This window comes from Tupaia chinensis, unplaced genomic scaffold (assembly GCF_000334495.1).
Source record: "Tupaia chinensis unplaced genomic scaffold, TupChi_1.0 Scaffold000146_1, whole genome shotgun sequence".
Taxonomy (NCBI): domain Eukaryota; kingdom Metazoa; phylum Chordata; class Mammalia; order Scandentia; family Tupaiidae; genus Tupaia; species Tupaia belangeri.
In genome coordinates, this window is record NW_006159616.1 from 13,407,714 (window position 1) to 13,430,867 (window position 23,154).

General features: G+C 40.6%; 1 protein-coding gene across 8 annotated transcripts in view; it reads right to left on the reverse strand.

Moving 5' to 3' along the window:
- Positions 1–20,388, reverse strand: part of KIF1B (kinesin family member 1B) — a 161,341-nt gene extending 140,953 nt beyond the window's left edge. For 7 of the 8 annotated variants that reach the window (XM_006145353.3, XM_006145349.3, XM_006145355.3 and 4 more), the window contains exon 1: positions 20,206–20,311. In XM_006145353.3, the coding sequence (XP_006145415.1) occupies positions 20,206–20,311 (106 nt within the window). Of the gene's footprint in view, positions 1–20,205 lie in introns of all 8 variants that reach the window. The other variant, XM_006145348.3, reaches the window with a different exon arrangement.
- Between the last annotated feature and the right edge of the window lie 2,766 nt (positions 20,389–23,154).

A 23,154-nucleotide genomic window follows, 5' to 3' on the forward strand; every position in this document is an offset into this window, starting at 1 on the left:
ATATGTATGTATGTATATCATTCTCACTCTCATGTGCACATGCTCTATTAGAAATAAAGGGAAAAACTGTAAGTAGTCTAAATTGGACTTTTTTTTAAAAAAGAATGATATGTCTTGGCAAGTATCAAAGTACTATATTTGGGCACTTTCTTGGGTGTGCCATCAAATTTCTGGTGCTCCTACAGAATCATAAATCCTGCTATGTATTAGACCATGTCTTTTTATTTTCTTTCTTTTTTTGGAGAGGTTTTTGCTATAGGGAGTGTGTGCTTACCAGAAAGATAGAGAGAGACATAGAGATAGAAAGCAAGAAATCACCCTCCCCAGGGGGGATGGCCACGCCGCAATCCCTTCTCCTCCATTCTCCTCTCGGATCTTGGGCACGCACACACACACACCTGGCATGAGTTTAAGCCACCAGGTCCAGGACTTGAACCACGGTCGACTACATGGGAGTCCAGTGACATAGCCATTACACTAACTGCTGGTCCCTATACCATGTCTTAGGGCTCCTCTACACTGCCCTACACCAACAGGCACTCAAATGAATGTCCTCCATATAGCATGAAAACAAATTTTTAAAATGTATTATTTTAATTTTGTTTTAATTTGCTACAGGGCACCTGCACTCACCAGAGACAGTGAGAGAGAGAGAGAGAAAAGTGAGAAAATAAGCCACCAGGTCCAGGACTTGAACTGTGGTTAGCTATGTCGGAGTCCTGCACCTTAACTACCACCCTAACTGTTGGTCCCAACATGTAAAAATTTTAAGTTGATTAAATCACATGCCATTTTCAGGAGCACAAAAAGAAAAACAAAATATATACCTGTACAAAATATAAATAAGATATCAGTAAATATGATCAATTTTCAAAGTAGAGAAAGACCGAAAATTGTATTACTGGAAGACTGGACAATAATTAATAGAGTGGTTCTTGTATCGGGGACAAATGAGCTAAAATACAGTGTGTAGAACTTATCGTTTGTTTCTCAGTGAGCATGCATATAAAAATGGATTATAGTGGGACTGGCAGATGAGTAATGGTTATGTCGCTAGACTCCCACATGGCCGACTGCAGTTCAAGTACTGAACCTGGAGGCTTAAAGCTCAGGCCGGGTGCATGTACGTGGGTGACCAAATTCCCAAGAGAATGGAAATGAAGGGACTGCAGCGTGGTCATACCCACTAGGGGGTGATTTCTGTCTCTCTGCCTCTTCTGTGAACACACGTGCCCTTTAGCAAAAAATCTTTCTTTAAAAAAAAAGTATGGAATTACAGTAATTAATGAGACTACATTCAAACCATATTTTCATAGTATTTTCCAAATGTAACTCCCTACACTCAGGGTTATAAGCTTGCAGGCTTTGTCTAGGAGAAATCATCTCTTTTCCTGCAAGGAATGAACTCCAGGCATATTTTTCAGAACATAACTCTGCTTTAATCATTATGGACTCCATAACAATTAAAACACCTATAAAACTACCTTTTTATGTCACTTTTCAAGGTGCTTTGTTTATTTTAATTTGCTAGAGGGTATGTGAGTTTGCTAAAGACACCCTCAAGGGAGATGAACATGCTGCAATCCCTTCTTCTCCATTTCTCCTTCAGGATTTTGGGCAGGCACACGAATGCACCCAGTGTGTTTTTCAAGCCACTGAGTCTGGAATGGAAACCATCCAATTCAGAATGCAGTCAGCCAAGTGGGGATCCAGCCACTTTAACCACTATGCCAGAAGCTGGTTCTTCTGCACCTGAAGTTTCCTGTCCAATCAAGGCTCCTGGGGATACACATTGTACTCCAGACCTGGACTCACCCTGACAAGCACTTTTTACGATCTGGGAAGTCATCTTTGACTTACTTCTTTCATCCTCCGTATCTGCTCTATCCTTCGAGTTCTACTTTCAAAATATATGCAGGATCCCACAGTTTCTCATCAGCATATTGTTACCACCCTGTTCCACACCACCATCTCTCTCAGGTGGAAGCCTGCAGCACCTGCTCACTACAGTATGGAGGCTGGACAGGAGAAAGGTGTGAGTGACTGCATAAACACCAATTTCATGGACCACAACAATCACTGCAGAATAGGAATTCTTGATTTTCATTTGTATAATATAATGACTACCATGAGAACTACATCTGCCATTAGAAATCCATGAGTCCCGGGGCCAGCAGGTGGTGTGGTGGTTAAGGGCACTGGGCTCCCACATGGTCGACCACGGTTCAAGTCTTGGACCTGGTTTGCTTTCAGACTTTCTCTCTCTCTGTGCTCTCTCACTCCCTCCCTCTCTGGTCAAACTGGAAAATGGACTTAAAAAAAATTAAATAATTATTTAAAATAAACAAATCAATGAGTCCCACCTTGTAGCTTTTGCAGGGGTGGTGAGAGAGAAGCGTCTATTCCTACATCAAAAGCATTGTATCTCTTGATATGAAACTGGACTTTGTATTACAATTTGACCAGATATTCAACAATCAAAAGTAAATTAACCTAGGGACCAGCAGTTAGCGTAATGGCTATGTCGCTGGACTCCCACATAGTGGACCGCGGTTCGTGTCCCCAACCCGGTGGCTTAAACTCACGCCGGGCGCGTGCATGCCTAAGATCCCAAGAGGAGAATGGAGGAGAAGGGATTGCGGCATGGCCATCCCCCCTGGGGGGTGATTTCTCACTTTCTGTCTCTCTGTCTCTGTCTGTCTGTCTGGCGAGCGCACGCGCCCTATAGCAAAAACCTCTCCAAAAAAAAAGTAAATTAACCTAAAAATGTCTCTAAAAGCAGCTTTCATTTTTACCAATGAAGGAAGTAGAATACTATAGAGGCTTTCATCTCACCCCACCCTATGTATTCAATATTATCCTAGGTCCATCTGTAACTTGGAGATAAAATAAACTCCCTAAGCCCCAATTTTCTTAACTGTAAAATGGGTACAATAATAGTGCCTAACTTTAGGCTTTAATCTGATCCCAACCTAAGTATACAAAACTACTGTAGGCCCATCTATAACTCAGGCATGTAATAAACTCTGCAGGCCTCAATTTCCTTACTTATAAAATAATAATAGTGCCTAACTATTGAATGATTGTGAGAATGACTAATCTCTGTGAAGTTTTAGCTCAGGGCTAACACAGAGCAAATGTCAAAATACTCTTTCGTTTAACAAATATTGGGTGTCTGTCATGCCCTCAGACCCGCAGACATCTAGTGAATGTAAGTCCTATTGAATGATTGTGAGAATGACTAATCTCTGTGAAGTTTTAGCTCAGGGCTAACACAGAGCAAATGTCAAAATACTCTTTTGTTTAACAAATATTTGGGTGTCTGTCATGCCTCAGACCCGCAGACATCTAGTGAATGTAAGTCCCTGTTCTCATGAAACTTACAATCTAATGAGGGGGTCAGATAATTAACTAGTAGAAATACTATTATGTTAGAAAGAAAAACAAAGACGGATCAGGAGATAAAAGACAACAGTGCAGTGGTACAGGGGGCTATTTTGGATTAAAGTGAGCAGGCTGTCTCCTCTGAAGAGGTGATATTTATGCAGGGACCTGAAGGAATCTTAAAGAGCAGCAAGACGACCAAGGTATTTATAGGGTTTATAAACAAATGAGATGTGAAATCAGCTAGCCAGAGGCCAAAATCTGTGAAGTCTTGTGGCCAAAGATTTTTAGGTTTATTCCAAAAGTGACAGGAAGCCAAAGAAGGATTTTAGGGCAGAGGAGTGACATGATCTGATTATACTGCCAATGCAAAGAAGCACAGAGACAGGAGGCTACTGATTTGGACTAGGAAAGAAATGGTACAGTCGCCGGACTTAGGATACACTGTATTAATAGGACCTGACAGACTGAAAATGACCTGTGAGAAAAGGGAGAAGGCAAGCATGACCCCAATATTTTTAGCATGAGCAATTGAAAAGAATGGGAAGAAATGAAGGAGGAGCCACTCTGGGTGGGCAGGAAGGGAACGACAATAGTTTTATTTAGAACAGGTTGAGTTTGACATGCTTCATGGGGCTTCAACTTCAGTTAAGTTGGCAGCTAGGTGGGTAAGTCTAGAGTTCTACAAAGAAGTCCATTCTGGAGAAATAAACTGGAGAGTCACTATCATTTGAGTGACATTAAATCCTAAGGCTGGATGACATCATCTAGGGGGTCTGTCTTCTCTGGAGACAGAAATCTGAGGACAATAGCCTAGTACACTTTTCACCTAAGGAGGTGAGGAATAACAGAACTGGCTGCGAGGAAAGAACGCAATTAGGAGAATTAGGGGTAGTCTGGGCCAAGAGACAGAAATGTTTCAAGGAGGCAGTCAAGCTATGCTCCCTACTATTATTACAATGATTATTTTCATAACCATCTTCAAGATTCCCCAAGAGGAATGAGTTTGGTTCAGGCTACCTTCTGATTTTCCCAATAACTCTCTCTGCTCACCCTCACCTCTTAAGCCTTCACTCTTAGTCACCATTCAAATCCCGCCTGTTTTCAAGGCTTATTTCCTGAGTCATCTCTGTACATCTGAAAAGTACCCCTAGCATCTGACTTCAATGTTGCTTTTCCAAAGTCCAAAGGATAGACGACAGCTTTCATACCTTGCCTTTTTTGTTTTTAAACTTTTTTAATGCTGCGGCTGAAATTCATGACCTTAAGAGAGCTGGAGAACTGCAACACAACATTATGGCCATGAAGCCAACATGAAGACCTTTATCCAAAAGAAATATAAATGTCTTTAAAATGATGATCACAGGACCAGCAGGTGGCGTGGTGGTTAAGGTGCTGGACACTCCCACATGGCTGACCACGGTTCAAGTTCTGGACCTGGTAGTTTGCTTTCCCACTTTACCTCTCTCTCTCTCTGTCTCTCTCTTGCTGGTCAAATTAAAATAAATGAATGAATAAATAAAATTAATAAAATAAATCTTTAAAAAAAAAGATGATCACAAATGTTTCAAAGGCCTCTGTTTGATGATGAGCCACAACTCACCATGCTTTCTGTTCTTAGAGTCACTTCCAGGCAAAATGAGCCTTGCAAAACTCTTTTATATCCCTCTTTTTACCCCTTTTCTCTTTGCCTTCTTTTCATGCTACTTTGTTACTTCAGCATAAAGATGCAGAAATAACATTTTAATTACTGAGTCCTAGAAAACAAGGCAGTCAAAACAAGATTTGTACTTAAAAGCCTTTCTATACTCCAGAATAAATTTGTTTATCTAATATCACACTCTCTATGTAGCAATTATACTGTTGTTGGCAAACTACTACAGATTTTCCCTACAACCTACAACTATAATTAACATATCAGTGTGGCAACACTGTAACTTTATATTAACTTTCCTAACATAGCATATTTGGGGCTTGTTACAAATCCCAATCACATCTGCCCCCAAATCATTCTCTTACTTGGGACCAGCAGGTGGTATAGTGGTTAAGGCACTAGACTCCCATGTGGTTGATCATGGTTCAGGTTTAGACACAGTGGCTTAACACTTATGCTAGGCATGTGTGCATGTGTGCAAAATCCCAAGAGGAGAATGGATAAGAATGGAGAAGAAGGGATTGTGGAATTGTGGCATGGCCATCCCAACTGGGGGATGATTTCTCACTGTCTCATACGATTTAAGTGGCCCAAAGACGAGGGATAATTATGTCCTCACTTTTTTTCCATAATTTCCTTCCACCATGAAAACACATCAAAATAAATTTTAATCGGTTAAACTCAAATTAGACAGACATTCAGTATTTCTGCACAGAATAGTAAAATTTAATAAATATTTTGAGAGGTGATAGAGCATGAGATTAAGAATAAGGGCTGTGGCACAGCTGCCTCGTCAGGAAGAAGGGGCTCTCTGTGAGATGCTGAAACCATATGGGAAGGTGTCAGGTTTGCGTCCAGATCTGCCTCAGCACAGGCCAGATCCCACAACAAGCGCACAGTTGATTCTGGCTGGTTATAGGACTGGGGGCAGAACGGCAGCAAAGACCTTGTCAAGGGTCCCTGTTCTCCCCCACCACGTACACACACACATACAGCCCCCATTTCCCTCACCCTTGCTCCATTCCCCTCCTTAGGGCATAAACTTAAAAAAAAAAAAAAAAAAAAAAAGAGCCCTTCGAAGCCAAATAGGCCAGTCCCTTTTCCAGTTTTCCCTATTCCTAGAATGTGCCCCCAGGTAAGTTAGCCGATAACTCTTTGTCTCAATTCCTTCATCTCTAAAATGAAGGAAATACTCCTGCCACAGAATTACTGTGACAATTTCATGACTTAAAATCTGTAAGTGCCGGGCCAACAGGTGATGGTGTGGTTAGGGGTGCTGGATTCCTGCATGGCCAACCACAGTTCGAGTCCCAAACCTGGTGGCTTGCTTTCTCACTTTCCCTTTCTCTTTCTCTTTGGCAAATTAAAAAATAATAATGATGACAGAATTAAATAAATATTTTTTAAAGTATATGTAAGTGCCTCGGGCCAGCAGGTGGTGTAGTGGTTAAGGAGCTGGACTCCCACATGGCCATCTATGGGTCAAATCCTGGAACTGGTGGTTTGAGATTCATGGTGGGCACATGTTCCTGTATGCCAGAAATTAGGAGGAGAATGGAGAAGGAAGCAAGGGCACGTACCCTTTCAGCAAAAATCTCTCTCAAAATAACAAAACTGTTGGGACCAGCAGCTGGCATAATGGCTATGTCGTTGGATTCCCATGTCGTCGACCACAGTTTGAGTCCTGGACCTGGTGGCTTAAAACTCACACCGGGGGACCCAGCAGTTAGCGTAATGGCTATGTCGTTGGACTCCCACGTAGTCGACCGTGGTTCGCATCCTGGACCTGGTGGCTTAGGACTCACGCCGGGCGCCTGTGCGCGCATGCCCAAGATCCCGAGAGGAGAATGGAGGAGAAGGGATTGCGGCATGGTCATCCCCCCTGGGGGGTGATTTCTCACTTTCTGTCTCTCTGTCTTTCTGGTGAGTACACGCGCCCTATAGCAAAAACCTCTCCCAAAATAAATAAATAAATAAATAACAAAATTGTCAGTGCCAAAATGTGCCTGGCACAGCGTTAGCATTTGTTGTTGCTATTAATTACCAATCATGGTATTTTTTCCCACTAAAAAGCAGTTTAAAGAGCAAAGTCTTTTGTTTTTCTCTTCCCTTGTTTTTACCTCCTGAAGTTCATTCACAGTTAAAGGACATTTTGGTATCAGACCAGAACGATGTGGTAAAAAAGCAATAGGTACAGTGAAATTATATCTTCCTGGGGTTGCTTCTACCAATTCTGGCCCTCAGTCTTCTGCTCTGCCAAAACAGAAAGGCCTTCCCAGACATGCCCTGCCGTTCTCTGTCCTATTCCTCAATTATTTAGATGTCTCTCCTCTGGGCTTTCCTATCCTTTAGGCTATCTAAGATTAGACTAAAGAATTAGGGCTGGTGGCCTTGAGGCCTATGCTGGCTGAATAACAAAAACCCCATTTCATCTCTTACTCCTACCACCTATATGTACACAAGAGGAAGAGGAGGAAGAGTTTTCAGTCTGTGCAGTACATATTCCTGGACATACTACCAAAGGTGAAATGTGTGAATGCCGGTTTTGCCTTTCATGATCTCGCTAACCATGCTCCTGTCTTCGCTGGCTCCAGTTACAGTGCTTCACACTGAACCGGGCAACTGCTAAAAGCAATCAGCATTATTACCATGGACTTGTAAAAATAAACTCCAAAACATCTCTTGAGAGTTACAAAGAATACAGCATTGAAACAAAACAAAACAAAACAAAAACAAAAAACTGGGCATAATTGTTTTTTCGTATGGGAAACCAAAACATGAACATATAAAAGCAGAATGAACAACAGTTTGGATTGTAATTAAGGCAAACTCAAAAGACTGAACAGTAAGCTGCAAAGCAGAAAAGAAAGAGAACTTGGTTTCCCACAAGATTTTATCCAGTTACCACTTTTAGCTATTTAAACTACTTATTTAGGTAACTGGGCCAGCAGGTGGCATGGAGGTTAAGGCACTGGATCCCACATGGTCAACTGTACAGTGTAAGTCCCAGACCCAGCAGTATGAAAATCACTTTAGACATGTGTGCATGCATGCCTAAAGTCCCGAATGGAGAATGGAGGAGAAGGTATTGTGGCATGGCCAGATAATTTTTGTTGTTGTTGTTGTTTTGGTTTTTTTGAGAGGTTTTTGCTATAGGGTGCATGCGCTTGCCGGAAAGACAGAAAGAGACAGAGAGACAGAAAGCAAGAAATCACCCCCCAGGGGGGACGGCCACACCGCAATCCCTTCTCCTCCATTCTTTTCTCGGGATCTTGGGCACACACGCACACATTCCTGGCGTGAGTTTAAGCCACCGGGTCCGGGACTCGAACCATGGTCAACTACATGGGAGTCCAGCCACATAGCCATTACGCCAACTGCTGGTCCCGGCCAGGTAATTTTTCACTTTCTCAGAGAGGAGAATGGAGGAGAAGGGATTGCGGCATGGTCATCCCCCCTGGGGGGTGATTTCTCACTTTCTGTCTCTCTGTCTTTCTGGTGAGTACACGCGCCCTATAGCAAAAACCTCTCCCAAAATAAATAAATAAATAAATAACAAAATTGTCAGTGCCAAAATGTGCCTGGCACAGCGTTAGCATTTGTTGTTGCTATTAATTACCAATCATGGTATTTTTTCCCACTAAAAAGCAGTTTAAAGAGCAAAGTCTTTTGTTTTTCTCTTCCCTTGTTTTTACCTCCTGAAGTTCATTCACAGTTAAAGGACATTTTGGTATCAGACCAGAACGATGTGGTAAAAAAGCAATAGGTACAGTGAAATTATATCTTCCTGGGGTTGCTTCTACCAATTCTGGCCCTCAGTCTTCTGCTCTGCCAAAACAGAAAGGCCTTCCCAGACATGCCCTGCCGTTCTCTGTCCTATTCCTCAATTATTTAGATGTCTCTCCTCTGGGCTTTCCTATCCTTTAGGCTATCTAAGATTAGACTAAAGAATTAGGGCTGGTGGCCTTGAGGCCTATGCTGGCTGAATAACAAAAACCCCATTTCATCTCTTACTCCTACCACCTATATGTACACAAGAGGAAGAGGAGGAAGAGTTTTCAGTCTGTGCAGTACATATTCCTGGACATACTACCAAAGGTGAAATGTGTGAATGCCGGTTTTGCCTTTCATGATCTCGCTAACCATGCTCCTGTCTTCGCTGGCTCCAGTTACAGTGCTTCACACTGAACCGGGCAACTGCTAAAAGCAATCAGCATTATTACCATGGACTTGTAAAAATAAACTCCAAAACATCTCTTGAGAGTTACAAAGAATACAGCATTGAAACAAAACAAAACAAAACAAAAACAAAAAACTGGGCATAATTGTTTTTTCGTATGGGAAACCAAAACATGAACATATAAAAGCAGAATGAACAACAGTTTGGATTGTAATTAAGGCAAACTCAAAAGACTGAACAGTAAGCTGCAAAGCAGAAAAGAAAGAGAACTTGGTTTCCCACAAGATTTTATCCAGTTACCACTTTTAGCTATTTAAACTACTTATTTAGGTAACTGGGCCAGCAGGTGGCATGGAGGTTAAGGCACTGGATCCCACATGGTCAACTGTACAGTGTAAGTCCCAGACCCAGCAGTATGAAAATCACTTTAGACATGTGTGCATGCATGCCTAAAGTCCCGAATGGAGAATGGAGGAGAAGGTATTGTGGCATGGCCAGATAATTTTTGTTGTTGTTGTTGTTTTGGTTTTTTTGAGAGGTTTTTGCTATAGGGTGCATGCGCTTGCCGGAAAGACAGAAAGAGACAGAGAGACAGAAAGCAAGAAATCACCCCCCAGGGGGGACGGCCACACCGCAATCCCTTCTCCTCCATTCTTTTCTCGGGATCTTGGGCACACACGCACACATTCCTGGCGTGAGTTTAAGCCACCGGGTCCGGGACTCGAACCATGGTCAACTACATGGGAGTCCAGCCACATAGCCATTACGCCAACTGCTGGTCCCGGCCAGGTAATTTTTCACTTTCTCACTGCCTCTCTCTTTCCAAGAAGCACACACAACCTATAGCAAAATAAAATAAAATAAAATAAAATAAAATTAGGTACTTGAGGAAGTTTGAATCTCATAATGAACAAAATGTTCCAAATAAACAAAAGGTCCCTCTAATTTACACATAGGTTCAATTATTTCTACCCTTAAACTTATATTCCCACTGAAAACAACAATTAGGTGCTGAAATTAACCATAAAATAATTTAATTAATTTTTCAAATACCTTCCTATGCAGTATACGTGATCTCATTTGATCTTCACACCACCACCAGAATTATGAAGAATTAGAAAGCAGATGTTAGAACATTTCCATGTAATAAATTAAGAACTTAAAGCTCAATTGTCTTGGTAATAGAGGATGAATTAAATAATTTGCCAGAGAGTGTATGCACTCACTGAGGAGAGACAGAGAGAAAGAAGGAAAGTGAGAAAGCACACCTCAGAGGCAATGGTCATGCCGCAATCCCTTCTTCATGTCTCCCTCCTTTCAGGATTTTTGGGCATGCATGCATGCACACATGCCCAGCATGATTCTCAAGCTGCTAGTTCAAATTTAAACCACAGTCACTTTAACTATCACACTGATGGCTGGCCCAACAGTAGGCACCTTACTAGTATCTAATTTATAAGCCTCATACTCAAGACTCAGGTAAAATTTAAAATTTTTTCAGAATACAGTCAGATCTCTACGTTTAACAATTCACCCATTCACTCACTAAAATGCTTATTAAATAACAGGCTCTAGAGTAGGTACTAAGAACAAGGTATATAGTCCCTACCTTAGGAATTAACCCTTCTTATTAGAGTCAATTAAACATCTATTAGAATTAAATGGGATATAGCTAAGATATTGTAGAATACTGAACTGGAACAAAATAATAGGACATATTTATTAAAACAGAGTACTCATTTCAAAAGGTCACTTCTATTGTAAAGAACATTGTAATGTGTCATGAATAACACACTATTCTAAACATAGTTAACCTCAACTTTCCTTCAGGTAAAAATAAGCACAAAGACTCTGACAAAGATCACCTTTTGGATTAACTGTGATTCTATAATCCCTTTACAATGAACTGAACAGGGACCAGCAAGTGGCATGGTGGTTGGGGGCGCTGGACACTCCCACATGGTCAACCACGGTTTGAGTCCCAGGCCTGGTGGCTTGCTTTCTCTCTTTTCCTCTCTCTCTCTCCCTCTGTCCCTCTCCAGTCAAATTAAAATAAATAAATAAATAAAGTTAAAATGATACAAATACTTCCAAAAATTAAAGAAAAAAAAATTTTAAAAACCCAATGAAGAGAACCAGCAGTTAGCGTAATGGCTATGTCGCTGGACTCCCACGTAGTTGACCGCGGTTCGCGTCCCGGACCCGGTGGCTTAGAACTCACGCCGGGCGCGTGTGCGTGCGTGCCCAGGATCCCGAGAGGAGAATGGAGGAGAAGGGAATGTGGCGTGACCATCCCCCCTGGGGGGTGATTTCTCGCTTTCTGTCTCTATGTCTCTCTGTCTGTCTGGCGAGCGCACGCGCCCTATAGCGAAAATCTCTCCAAAAAAAAAAAAAACCCAATGAACTAAACATACATTTTTCAATTCAATCCATAAAATTCTTCTTTATTTTGTCAGATTACTGTAAGTAATGAATATATCACAAGAAGAAAACAGTATGTGAGATTTCTATTACATTTTCTAGTCATCAAACTCTATACAATCCTCTTTCTGGGCACTGAGATGGTGCATCACTACGGAATTAACATGGTTCAATATCTAGGAACACTATAGGTCTTTGATGTCTATTCTGAGTATTAAAACACACTTTAAAAAACTCTCTATAACATAAAACATACCTTTTTTTTTTTTTGAGAGGTTTTTACTATAGGGCACGTGCGCTCGCCAGAAAGACAGAGAGAGACAGAGAGACAGAAAGTGAGAAATCACCCCCCAGGAGGGATGGCCACACCATATACCCTTTTTCTCCATTCCCCTCTTGGGATCTTGGACACGCACGCACATGTGCCCAGCATGACTTTAAGCCACCAGGTCTGGGACTCGAACCACAGTCAACTACATGGGAGTTCAGCAACATAGCCATTACACCAGCTGCTAGTTGCCCATATCTCCTCTTTAAGCACCTATAAATTTTTAAATTTTAGAATATAGTTATCTGGAACCAGCAGATGGCATAATGGTTAGGTCCCTGAACTCTCACATGGCGAACCAAAGTTACAGTACCAGATTCAGCAACTTAAAAAACTCATGCCAGGTGCATGTGCATGCGTACCCAAGATCCCAAAAGGAGAATGGAAGAGAAGGGATGGCAGCAGGGTCATCCCCCCGATAGTGGTGGGAGGTGATTTCTAACTGTCTCTCTTCTCTCCAGTGAATACGCATGCCCTATTGCAAAAATCTAAAAAGAAAAAAAAAAAAACTGGTTATCCAGGGCCAACAGATGACATGGTGGTTGAGGTGCTAGATTCCCACATGGCCAACTACAGTATGACTCATGGACCTGGCAGCCTTCTTTCTCTCTCTCCCCCCATGTCTCTCTCTGGTGAGCCATAGGATGAAGAGATGGAGAAGAAAGGACTGCAGTGTGATCATGCCCCATTGGGGCCTGCTTTGTTCCTCTCCCACTCTATCTGGTAATCACATACATCCTCTGGCAAATGAAAACAAAATCATCAAAATGCAGTCACATGTCACATGCTGCTAAGGTACAATAGTATGGGAGGCCTGGTTTTAACTCCCAGTCCAACCTACAGGCTGGGCCTGGGGGCAAGCATCTAATCTTAGTGACTCTGGGAAACTGAGGTAGAAGGATCACGGGACTGAAACTGATGTAGACAATGTAGTGAAACACTGTCTTTATCTTTTTTTTTTTTTAAGAGAGAGTTTTACTATAGGGCACATGCACTTGCCAGAGAGACAGAGACAGAAAGCAAGAAATCACCCCCTGGGGGAGATGGCCATGCCACAATCCCGTCTCCTCCATTCTCCTCTTGGGATTTTGGCATGCATGCACCCGCGCCCAACGTGAGTTTTAAGCCATCAGGTACAGGAATCAAACTGTGGTCGACTATGTGGGAGTCCAGCAACGTATACATTACACCATCTCAGGACCAGCACGTAGTGTAATAGCTATATCGCTGGACTCCCATGTAGTTGATCACAGTTTGTGTCCCAGATCCGGTGGCTTAAAACACGCCGGGCGCATGTGCGTGAGTGTCCAAGATCCTGAGAGGAGAATGGAGGAGAAGGGATTGTGGCATGGCCATCCTCTCTGGGGGGTGATTTCTCACTTTCTGTCTCTATGTCTCTGTCTGTCTGGCGAGCGCACGTGCCCTGTAGCAAAAACCTCTCAAAAAAAAAAAAAAAATCACACCATCTGCTGGTCCCAAAACACCGTCTTTAAAAAAAAAAATCTGGGCCAGTAAGTGGTGTAGAAATTTAAGTGGTTGGAACCCGTGTGGCTTACTCTATGGTCCCAGAGAGTAGCTTAAAAATCATGCTAGGCACATGTGCGTGTGCGCCTAAAATCTCAAAAGGAGACTGGAAGAGAAGGGACTGCATGCGGCCATTCCCCCCGCCCCAGGATGATTTCTCACTTTAACCTCTCTCTCTCTCTCTCTCTCATGAGTCACATGCCCTAAATTAAAAAAAAAAAAACAAAAAAAAAACTAGTTTAGTGACTTGCAGTTCCAGCTGGAAGGCTGAGGCAAAACATCTTGGTTTTTAAAAAATTATTATTATTTTATTATCATTATTATTTTAATTTGCTATAAGATACATGTGCTCACCAAAGAGAGAGAGGGGGAAAGTGAGAAAGAAAGCAAGTCGCCAGGTCCAGGACTCAAACTTCCATCAGCCATGTGGGAGTCCAGCATCTTAACTACCATGTAAGCTGCTGGCCCCAAAGTACCTTTAAAAAAATTAAATAGAAAGGTATAGAGATAACTTTTCTTTCTATTTATTATCCAGAATGCTCAAAACATCATTTACATATATTTGCATTTATTTTCATGTGGTTATGTTAACTTATACTAGACAAAGCATACAAATTTTAAAAGCATGCCTTTCTAAGTTCTCTCTTTCCAAATTTCCATTTCTGCTCTTCTCCATCCTAAATTTTCTTTTTTTAATCATTTTAAAATTTATGTATCTATTTATTTGTTGTGATTTTCAAGCTACTGGGTCCAGGATTTGAACTGTGGTTGGTTATATGGGAATCTAGCACCTTAACCACCATGCCTCTTGCTGGCTCCCTAAATTTTCTTGTAGAAATGCTTTCTAAGCCCTTATTCCCTAAGGTTCCCTAAATGTTCAATAGTGGTCATGAACTCATTCTTTGTACCAGTTGTGAAGTACAACATTTAGTTTAGAAGTGTACATGCATAAATGAAAATGCCTTAAAAAACATACACTGTGAAGTAATGAAAACAGTAATACACCTGTTTTCATGAGGGAATTCATGCAGGTAAATAATCAGGGTTACTTCTACTCCACTAAGATTGGGCACTGAAAAAAAAAAAAACGACCTTGGACAAAGAAGTATTGATAAATATTGATAAATATATAAATGCACCCAAGGGCAAGAAACAGACTCCTGTCACTAAAAACAAAGCAAAATATCACAATTCAATCACCTGATTAGGCCTATCTCCCATCATAAATTTAAAAACCAGCTGTATCTATCTCCTTTTTTCTTTTTTTTTAACTGTTTTATTTAATTACATTCATCTTTTTTTTTTTTAATTTGACCAGAAAGAGAAGGAATATAAGAAAGGAAGCCACCAGGCCCAGGTCAAAGTGTGGTCAGTCATGTGGGAGTCTAGCACCTTGACCACTACGCCTCTTGCTGGCCTCACTTGACCTCCTGTTTTCATGAGGGAATTTATGCAGGTTCAGTGTCTCCAGACTTACACTCATAACCAGCCATAAGTATAAGCAGTTAGATCATTAACTTTGGCCCATTTTTCTTTTCACAAAATAACTAGACAATAAAAAATGCTTCCAAAGTGGGAGAAACTTGGAATATGATGGGATATTACTGAACAAAGCCATTTGTATATGCTCAGGATGCCAAAATGTCAAAGCAGTAACATTTATCTGTACCATGGAAAAAGATTTCTCTAAGACCAGAAAGTGCTTACATAAAACAGCTACTACTCAGTTTTCAGATTTGGCACATTTCCTAAAGTACTCTTCACACTCTCCTACTTTTTCATAAGAGAACTTCTGGCAGGAACATTCCACTGCATTCCATCTGCAGTCAGCTATAATCCCTGCAAATATCAGTCCAGGCCAGTTTTGCAGCATAGCTGCCTTTTTAATACAGCTAATACATGTGACTGTAGCAAACTCATTTCATTTTTTGCAACAATTCTATGCTCAGAATATATATGTGCACTCTCCCAAGCTAAGTCCAATGGTTTTTCTTTTTAAACAAGCCATTAATATTTCTAAAAACAGCATCTTTCACACAAATGCCTCACTTAAGATCTCTCACTTAAAAATTATGTTACACATTAATCCTTACTAAAAAATGGCCATATAAGATCAACAACAGAAGCAGGAAACAAAAAAAATGCCAAAAATTCTAGACAAAAAATTTCTTATGTTGGGGACCAGCAGTTAGCATAATGGCTATGTCACTGGATTCCCATGTAGTCGACCACGGTTCGTGTCCCGGACCCGGTGGCTTGAAACTCACGCAGGGCGCGAGTGCGTGCATGCCCAAGAACCCATGAGGAGAATGAAGAAGGGACTGCAGCGTGGCCATCTCCCCTGGAAGGTGATTTCTCACTTTCTATCTCTCTCTCTGTCTGTCTGGCGAGCGCACGTGCCCTATGGCAAAAACCTCTCAAAAAAATTTTTTTTTCTTATGTAGTAGATAACTACCATATGCAATTAGCTGCGGTCCAAGATCAGACACTCTTCAAATGAGCCAAAATGATCCCAAATCTCTGAGCCATTACAAAATAAGTATTTAACTAGAAAACTAACTCTAACTTTTCTAGGGCTGATTAATGAGAAATGCTGTTTCAGTAGGATAATGTTAAGTCACAAATTAGGGGTCAGCAGGTGGTGTGACGGTTATGGCACTAGACTCCCACATGGCCAAACAAGGTTCAAGTCTCAGACCAAATGGCTTGAAAATCACTCCAGAAATATGTGCTTGCAAGCTCACAATCCCCAGTAAAGAATAGAGGAGAAGAGATTTCTGCATGGCCATCCTCCCTGGGAGGTGATTTCTCATTTTACCTCTTTCTCTTTCTCTCTGGAGTACACACACCCTATGGCAAAAACCTTAGGGGGAAAAAAAAGGTCACAAATTACTCCTGCTGAGATTTTGCATTCAGGGAGTCAATGTGTTAAACAGCCAGTTGAGGGCCAAGAGAACTGAAACACCACCACTAATAAGGACTACTAAGCTATAATTCTGAACTTGTTACCAAATCTATAGTTTAAATCCTACTCACTCTTCAAAGTCTAGCATTTTAAATAGTATTATCAATGAGGGCTTATATTTACCAAACAAGCATACGCTCCTTTTTGCAACTCTTTTTTAATGGCAATTATCAGTCTGATCACTTCTATCTTGTACTGAGATTTAGTATGTCTTGATTTCCTACCACAATCTAAAAACTCCTTAAGGGTCTCATGGTGCATATGACTCTGTCATCTCTACACATCACATTACAGCAGACTCTCAAAGGGCAGAAGAAAAGAAAGGTCAGGCACGGCAAAGCAAAGCCACTCAACCTGTTCTTTAAAAAGGTTTTTACAGATTTGCAACAATTATCAGTAGTTCGACACTGTGCTTAAGGTGGTCCACAGATTGGTTTTCATGGTACTAGAAAGCTATAACTAAGGCTATTCTAGCCAAATTATTAATTTACTTTTTTTCTTAAGAGGTTTTTGCACACCATGTGTGCTTACCAGAGAGACAGAGAGAGAGATAATGAGAGGGAAAGTGAAAAATCACCTGGGGTGTGGGGGGGGTGATGCCCACACCACAATCCCTTCTCCTCCATTCTCCTCCTAGGATCTGGGACACACACACGCATGTGCCTGGCATGAGCTTCAAGCCACTAGTCCAGGACCTGAACCACAGTAGGTCATGTGGGAGTCCAGCAACATAATCACTCTGCCATCTGCTGGTCCCTAATATACTTTTAATAAAAGTAAGATATTCTTCTTTAAAATTTATTGGGTCATCAGAAAAGTCATGACATATTTTTTCTATGCAAAAATGCATCTTGACTTTTCTGAGGATCCAGTAATCAAAAGACGTACCAGGGACCAGATAGTAATGCAGCAGTGAAACCCTACTCTGTGAGGCAATCCCATATAGGAAGGTTGCCAGATCAAGTCCAGAGACTTCCCTGAGTATACGCAGCAAATACTTACCTATGATCTAGGACTGCTTGACTGAAAGATTAAAGGTAGAACACAATGTCAAGACCCTAGTGAGTATGCTATCCCTTTTGCTCTTTCTCTCATGGAAGAAATAAATAAACTTTAAAAAGCTTTATCAATATTTTCAATAATTCTAGGGATTTTTGTGAGATAACCAAAAATGAATAGAAGGAATTTACATACCAATGAACTCTAAATTTCTTTTTGCAATATATTAGGAATCTTGTTTTCTTCAGTTTGCTTTCTACCACAAATGAAAACATCTGGAATCCTTTATCCAGAGTAAATATAATTGAATAATTTCACTTTATTTCCCTAAACTGACATTATTTCGTATACAATCAAAATAATAAGGTCAAAACGAGACCTAATGTCTTTTTATTAGCTATCGATAATCTTTTTTTTTTTTTTAAGGTTTTTGCCATAGGGCTCATGAACTCACCAGAGAAAGACAGAAAGACAAAAAATGAGAAATCACCCCCCCACACACCCCCTGGAGGGGATGGCCACACTACAATCCCTTCTCCATTCTCCTCCTGGGATTTTAGGCATGTATGCACACATGCCCACAGTGATTTTCAAGCCACCAGGTCCTGGACTCAAAATGCAATTGACCACATGGAAGTCCAGCACCTTAATGACCACACCACCTGCTGGTCCAATCATCAATAATCTCTTAACTCATTTTAATCCAAGTGACAAAAAAATAGCCAACATCAGAGATCAAATAGGCCCAGGATCCATTGCTTATAATTACCCAGAATTATAGGAACCCAGAACTACAGAATGTATTTTATATTATACTACATTCTCTGATAGTTTTATTTTCCTGGATACTCAATGGATTACTTCTGATACTCTATTTGGTACTTAGCATATCATTATGCATATATAGATACTTGCTAATAAGTAAAACACTGCTACTGTGTTTTTTCATGCTAAAATCTCAAAGAAAACAACTTTTACAAATTATAGACATAAATTCCAAAATTCAAATATTTAAAACATACAATGAAGACTGAAAAATAAGCTGTTATTATATATTATCACTAACTAAAAGAGGGAAAAGACTATCTCATTAAAAGATGCTGTTGTGAGAGCAGCAGGTGGCACATCGGTTAAGGAAAAGGGCTCTCACATGGCCGAGGACAGTTTGAGTCCCAGACCTGACAGCTTGAAAATCACACTGGGCACCTGTGTGTGCATGCCCAAAATTGTGAGAGAAAAATGAAGATAGGGTGGTATGGCCATATCCCTCCGGGGGATGATTTCTCACTTTCTCTCTCACTGTCTACCTCTGTCTCCCTCTAGCGAGCACTTGCACCCTATGGCAAAAATCGTAAAAAAGGAGCAAATGATGAATATTGATTTTTTTTTTTTTGGGGGGAGAGGTTTTTGTTACAGGGCGCATGCACTAGCCAGACACAGAGAGACAGAGAGACAGAAAGCGAGAAATCACCCCCTAGGGGGGATGGCCACGCCGCAATCCCTTCTCCTCCATTCTCCTCTAGGGATCTTGGGCACTCACGCACGTGCGTCTGGCATGAGTTCTAAGCCACCGGGTACGGGACACGAACCACGGTCGACTACGTGGGAGTCCAGCGACATAGCCATTACACTAACTGCTAGTCCCAATCAATACTGATTTTTTTAAAAACAACTTTATTGAAATAGAGTTTATATATCGTAAGTTTATCCATTTAAAAAGTACAATTCAATATTGACCTCTGTGATCTTTTTATTTGACAATTGTTGCTAGGATATAACTCAGAATGAATGGCGCAACTGACAAACAACAGTAAAATCCAATGGTATAAGCTGCTTACATTCCTCCTTTTGAATCTTTAAAAAAACAGACTGCTGCAAGCTCTGCCTATCAAGTTCAGAGAAGAGTATAAGCAATGGAATGTTGGAAGTTATAGAGGAGCTACCCTGTCATAAAAGTAGCAGTATCTGTTTTCATATGGACAAACATTTTTCTGTGGTAGACTCCTCTATTCCTCTACATAGAACAACAGAGCACACAAGCACAGAGGTCAGAATGCTTACTTCAGCAGTAACTTTTGTCTGAAAGAACTATGATTCTGCTTTATCACAAAATTACAGATTTAAAGATGGCAGAACCTTTATTTTTAAGTAATTTGTTTACAGATCCGTATCAAGTCATTCAGTAATGCAGGAACAAAAGAAATCAGTTAAGTAATTTTTTTACCCAAACAATTCTCTGAAAATGACTCGTTAGGAAGAAATGACTGATAATTTTAGCAATAACTTGTAACTTTCCTATATAACATAATTATGTCCAGCGTTCAACTCAAAGAACCATCATAAAATAAGAGAGTAAGTTTTAAGACCATCTTGGCAAACTTAGCAAGTTCAAGTGCTACTTAAAATCAAGAAAACCAAACAATACATTCTGGAGCTTCAATGGGTATATTTCACATCAGGATTTAGCAAAAATCACTACTTATACCTTTATTATCATTCAGATTTTAACTTAAGCATTAACACTAACTAAAGTAGTTCAGTTATTCAGGGTTTCTCAATTGTAAAGAGTAAAATAAACAGTCACATTTAAGTATACTGCAGCAAATATCACAGAGCGGAAAGCAGTCAACAGATCTTTAAGAAGAGCAAAGTGTTACTACACAAGTGTTCATTTATTCTGATCACAGTAAAAAACAGAGGTTGGAGGAGGGGACGGTCAGAGATGTAACTGACAGAAAACATGTACTCACTTGTTGAGTTGCCTTGCATCTGAATGATGCACTTGGACTCCTTGCTGGTCTCTCGAGAATTGAAGGGCCTCACCCGGACAGCCACCTTTACTGAGGCTCCCGACATTCTGATGGCCTTGTTAAATATATGCAGTCCAGAAATCAAGAATTAAGTCTTCTTTTGAAGATATGTTTAAGTGTCCTTTAAATACAAAAGTTCCATACAAGATAGTCAGAATTGAAGAAAGCATGGGCTAACTTAAGCATAATGGCTACTGTCCTAGTTCTATTTTTGTTGACATTTCTGAAAACCTCATTTCTTTGCTCCCCTGCAAAAATTGTATTTTATTACAGAGATTTTTGCTATAGGGTGCATGTGAGAGACAGAGAGACAGAAAGCAAGAAATCATCCCCCCACACAGGGAAGATGGTCATGCCATAGTCCCTCCCCCTCTAGGGCTTTTGGGGGCACATACACATGGACCCCGCGTGAGTTTTAAACCGCCAGGACTTGAATTGTGGTCAACTACATGGGAGTCCAGTGACATAGCCATTATACCACGTGCTGGTCCTCAAATCTTGTATTTTCAGTAGTAGATTACCAAATAGAAAATTAAAGACTGAAATTTACTTTCCTATTCTATTATCTGTTTCTCATTCCTAAAAAGTCCCTAAACTTATTAAAAGTAATAGGCATCTATCTTGCTTTCTGTGCTTCTGGATCAATCTGAAAAATACCAAATATTTATTTGTTGAAGAAGTTCCTTAAACAAGTATTTCCATCTATAAACCACTTACTACTTTTGCTTAAAGAAATGCATTGAACTTTCTATACTTTAATGATAGTTTGAAACATTTGATTACATAAAATACAAGAAAACATCAAAGGACAAAGATAAGTTCCAACCAAGAAGATACCTTATCTCTATTTCATTTGACCCTCACAAACACAGCCTACAATAAGTAGAGAAGGTTCCAAGAGACCTAGATCCTATCCTCAGATATGCCACAGATATTCTGGCAGAATCCACTACTTCATTACTGAATGAAGCCACAGGAGAAACATGAACATTTCTCAATGGAATAGCTTCCCTCCCAACAAAGCAACACCGACACTGACAGATCTACATATTAACTTCCACAAGAAACGACCAGTCTTGCTAGTCAATAAGAAATCCATACCCTTTCTATTGTATACACATCTTCAAGAAGAACCAAACAAAAGGAAAAAACTAGATCCGGCCTCTGTGGTACAGGCCATAGTGTGCTGAACTACGGTGCTAGAAACCACATGACTGACCACCAGGTTTGGATCAACCTGGAACATGCTAGGTGCACACGCAAGTGCTCAAGATCCTGAGAAGGCTCCTTCCAGCCCAACACCCTGTGAAAAGCCAGAATCCACATGTATTTGAGGTAGGCTTTCCTTGCCCCTTTAACTGGAAAAAGCCTCTGTCCCAAACCTCTCCTTCCAGCCCAACACCCAGTGAAAAACTAGGTAGGAAGTAACGCATAATCCATCAGATGACCAGAAACCACCACCACAGAGGCACAAGAAATATGGGAAATCAAGAAAATATCTCTCCTCCAAGGGGAAAGAACAGTCCTTTATCATCCACAGACAGTACAATGGAATTCCTGGAAAGGTCAGATAAAGATTTTAGGATATTCATAGTGATAAAGCTAACAGAGATGCAAGAGAAGAGAGACAATAAACTCCAGAAGATGTAGGAGAAAAGAGAGAAGTTACAGGAGGTGAGGAAGTTCTTCCATGATCTGAAAGAGGAAATATACATCATAAAAAAAGAATCAAATAGAACTGTTAGAAATGAAGGCTCTAATACAGGAAATCAAAACCTCCCATGAAAGTATCAAAAGCAGGTTAGCTCATGCAGAAGATCGAATCTCAGATATAGAAGACAGAACCCCTGACAGAAAAGACTGAGAAAATAACCCCCCAAAATGAGAATAACATACAAGTAATACTAGATATCATTAGACACCCAAACATCCAGATCATTGGTATCCCAGAAGGTGAAGAAACTAATCAGGGCATTGATAATCGATTCCATGAAATCCTGGAAGAAAACGTTCCAAACCTAGAGAGGCTTTCAAATATCCAGACCCAAGATATACAAAGGACCCCACATATAATCAACCCAAGAAGATCTTCACCAAGGCACGTAATAGCCAAATTGACCAAACAGAGATAAGATATTAAAATTGGCAAGAGAAAACATCAAGTTACTTTCAAAGGATTGTCCCAAAGGCTAACATTGGACATCAGAAACAATGCAGGCAAGGAAAGAATGAGAACATATATTCAAAATGTAAAGTGAAAAACAATTTCAACCAAGATCTTTAAGAAGAGCAAAGTGTTACTACACAAGTGTTCATTTATTCTGATCACAGTAAAAAACAGAGGTTGGAGGAGGGGACGGTCAGAGATGTAACTGACAGAAAACATGTACTCACTTGTTGAGTTGCCTTGCATCTGAATGATGCACTTGGACTCCTTGCTGGTCTCTCGAGAATTGAAGGGCCTCACCCGGACAGCCACCTTTACTGAGGCTCCCGACATTCTGATGGCCTTGTTAAATATATGCAGTCCAGAAATCAAGAATTAAGTCTTCTTTTGAAGATATGTTTAAGTGTCCTTTAAATACAAAAGTTCCATACAAGATAGTCAGAATTGAAGAAAGCATGGGCTAACTTAAGCATAATGGCTACTGTCCTAGTTCTATTTTTGTTGACATTTCTGAAAACCTCATTTCTTTGCTCCCCTGCAAAAATTGTATTTTATTACAGAGATTTTTGCTATAGGGTGCATGTGAGAGACAGAGAGACAGAAAGCAAGAAATCATCCCCCCACACAGGGAAGATGGTCATGCCATAGTCCCTCCCCCTCTAGGGCTTTTGGGGGCACATACACATGGACCCCGCGTGAGTTTTAAACCGCCAGGACTTGAA